Raw genomic sequence first — 3,499 nt, 5'->3', positions numbered from 1 at the left:
GGTAATCTAGGTAACAACTGTGAGTGACCCCGCTTTTCCCGTTCGGTACCCACGTTCTGTTACTGGGCTTTTTGTCTGGTTTTTGCTGTTGTTATTTTTGAGTACTGGGGGATAATATTTTGCTATTCTTCTTCTTTAACTATTTACATGAGCGTAGTTGACACACGATGTTACCTTAGTTTCAGGTCTGCCATACAGTGATTCAGCTTCTCTGTACATTATGCGGGGCTCACACAGGTGGACTGACACCTGTCCCATTACCGCTAGTACATCATCGATGACTATATTCCACACACTGTGTCTTCCATTCTCATTATTGATCTTTCCATAACTCCATTCCCCCTCTCCTTGGCCCATTCGGCCCATCCTCCAACTCCACTCGTGTTTTAAATTCATCCATAAAAAATGAGCCCAGGGGCGCCCGGGTGGCGCAGTCGGTTAAGCGTCCGACTTCAGCCAGGTCACGATCTCACGGTCCGTGAGTTCGAGCCACGCGTCAGGCTCTGGGCTGATGGCTCAGAGCCTGGAGCCTGTTTCCGATTCTGTGTCTCCCTCTCTCTCTGTCCCTCCCCCGTTCATGCTCTGTCTCTCTCTGTCCCAAAAATAAATAAACGTTGAAAAAATATATATAAAAAAAAATGAGCCCAGAAAAACATAGTCACTCCCCCCATGGACCCCCCAAGAGCCAGATCCTTCATAGTGCTCTCTTTCCTTCCCTGTTAAAGTCTCTCCCTCTCCGAGACCTCCTTGTATGGCCTTTGGGAATCCCGTGTGCCCTCAGCGTTTGAGAGTAATGAACCTTGCGTTTTTAGAGTTCCCAGATGGGTGTTGTGGCGGTGTGCCTTGCAATCACAGTAGGCACCCCAAGGGCCAGTGCAGTCACAGCATAGGCTCTGGTCAGGGAAATGTCTGTGGAAATGTTCATGGACTTAGGTGAGTGCCTGGGCTTCCCTACCTTAGACATCGATGTCAATAGCCTGACATTTAGCCTGTTCATTTTAAGGAACGCTGTTAGAGTCCACATTCTCAGGAAGAGTAGTTAAGGTAATGATATAAAAAGATTGACAGGCTCAAGGTGAACACTGTGGTGTTGTATTCTCCTGCACAATAGAATTATGTAAAGAGCTTAGTGGCCAAGTGTAGTTTTCTTCCACATGAGGAATGATTATTCTTTTGGGAAATCTTGGGGAAATCTACTTGGCATGATAGAATTCATTTGAAATGAAAATATTTTTAAGAAATCCAACTTCTGAAAAATAAAATAGAAACGAGAGGGAGGCAAACCATAAGAGACTCTTAATGACAGGGAAGAAAGTGAGGGTTGCTGGAGGGAGGTGAGTGGGGGGATGGGTGAAATGTGTGATGGCCATGAACGAGGGCACTTGTAATGAGTGGTAGGTGTTGCATGTAAATGATGAATCACTGAGTTCTACTCCTGAAACCAATACTACACGATATGTTAACTAACATGAATTTAAATAAAATCTTGAAAAGAAAAAGAAAAAGAAATCCAACTTTCCCATTGTAAGATACAGAAATTTCTAGGCCTTTGTGACCCAAGGATGGGGAAAACATTGGGAACATATGAAAATGGACAAAGGATAAACTGTACATCAGACAGAGCAGAAGCTTAATAAAATGATTTACTTAAATGTACAGAGAAGTTGAAATCAAACAAATGGAAATTCCAGGAAAGAAAAAGAAAGATCAGATTCTACTTCCACAGTCTGATAAAGGGATATCAGTTCCTGTCTCTGAGGCTCTGAGCCCTGCAATCATGGGCACATCTTCAGCCCCAGGACAATTGGCCCTTACGTCCCTGGAACCCCAACAATTCTTTTCAGAGCCCTCTTTATGTCTCTGTTCCTCAGGCTGTAGATGAAGGGGTTCAGCATGGGCGTGACCACCGTATACATCACCGAGGCTGTGGCACTTGAGAGTGAGCTCTGGGTAGCAGCAGAGCTGAGGTACACTCCTAGGCTCGTACAAAAAAATAAGGAGACAACTGACAGGTGAGATGCACAGGTGGAAAATGCTTTATACTTGCCCTGAGGTGATGAGATCCCACGTATGGAGGAAACTATCTTAGATAAGAGTAAAGGATCCCGGCCAGGGAAGCACCACCCAGCAGCATAGCTGCAAGATACATCACCGAGTTATTAATAGAGGTGTCAGAACAGGCAAGTTGGATCATCTGATTGAGTTCACAGAAAAAGTGGGAGATTTCCAAGGTTGTACAGAAGGACAGCCCCAACACCATTAAGGTTTGTAACAAGGAATTCAGGACACACATGATCCAGGACACCAGAACCAGCAGTCCACAGAGCTGGGGATTCATGATGACCATGTAGTGTAGGGGATGACAGATGGCCACAAAGCGGTCATAGGCCATCACTGTCAGAAGAAAGATGTCTAATCCTGCAAAGAGCAGGAAAAAATACATCTGTGTGATGCAGTTCTCATAGGTTATGACTTTGCTCTGTGTCTGGATGTTCCAGAGCATCTTTGGGACGGTGGTGGAGGTGACACAGATGTCACCAAAGGACAGGTTGGCCAGGAAGAAGTACATGGGCGTGTGGAGGTGGGAGTCAGAGCTGACGGCCCAGAGGATGAGCAGGTTCCCAAACACAGTGATCAGGTACATGGAGAGGAAAAGCCCAAAAGTGAGGGGCTGCAGCTCTGGTCTCTCTGCGAATCCCAGAAGAAAAAATTCTGAAATTTGCGTATCATTTCCTGGATTCATGTGCTGGAGGTAACTACCAGGGAACAACAACAACAAAAAAATAACATGACTGATTTTCTCAATAATGGACTTTGCAAATATCATTGAAATGCTACAATTCTTATTTTGCATTCAAAAGTGAATATCCATCGTTTTTGTATGGAACTTGTCCCCTCTCAGCATCTCCATGCCACCTCTGAATAGGTATTCACTTCCCATACTTAACATTTTCCCCAAGTGCTCATGTTTTCTTTACTTTTAATGAGAAATTCTGTCACGCATTTGAGGAATAACCTTGAGCACTGACTAACCTTCGCGCAAAGTGTCTAAGTGTCTAGAAACAAAAGCCTGGAGGGTTCAGTGATGGAGAAAGGGGATAAGCAAATGAGACCAGGTAAAATATCAGGAGGTGACAGGTGCCGTGAAGAAAAACAAAGCCTGTGTAAAGGGAAGCGTGGATGGAGGGATGGCTCTTCCTGGTTGTTCGGGCACACGGGCACACATGTAAACAGAGCCCTCGAGGAGACAGGAGACACAAGGGCCTCTGGGGAAGAGCGTGCCCATCGGAGGGAACTATGAGTGCGACGGCTCTGAGGAAAGACGTGGGTTTTTCTAAATTAATTTTTTAAAGCATGAGGGTGGTCGACACACCAGGTCACGTTAGTTTGGGGGGCGCCACACAGTGATTCAACAAGTGTCAACATCACGCCCTGCTCACCAGGCATGGAGTTGCCATCTGTCACCACACAGCCTGTGACAGCATCACTGACAGTATTC

At 45.6% G+C, this 3,499-nt stretch overlaps 1 protein-coding gene across 1 annotated transcript; it reads right to left on the bottom strand.

Moving 5' to 3' along the window:
• Window positions 1–1,811: 1,811 nt before the first annotated feature.
• LOC121025863 (olfactory receptor-like protein OLF4) lies at window positions 1,812–2,761 on the bottom strand. Its single transcript, XM_040468623.1, is given in 2 exon segments — window positions 1,812–2,089; window positions 2,092–2,761. Coding segments are annotated over 2 exon segments (930 nt in total). The 5' UTR covers window positions 2,744–2,761.
• Window positions 2,762–3,499: the final 738 nt, after the last annotated feature.

This window comes from Herpailurus yagouaroundi, unplaced genomic scaffold (genome assembly GCF_014898765.1).
Source record: "Herpailurus yagouaroundi ecotype Mexico unplaced genomic scaffold, PumYag 67709, whole genome shotgun sequence".
NCBI lineage: Eukaryota > Metazoa > Chordata > Mammalia > Carnivora > Felidae > Herpailurus > Herpailurus yagouaroundi.
Note: the sequence above shows the minus strand (reverse complement) of the source record. Positions and strands in the feature narration are given on the sequence as shown.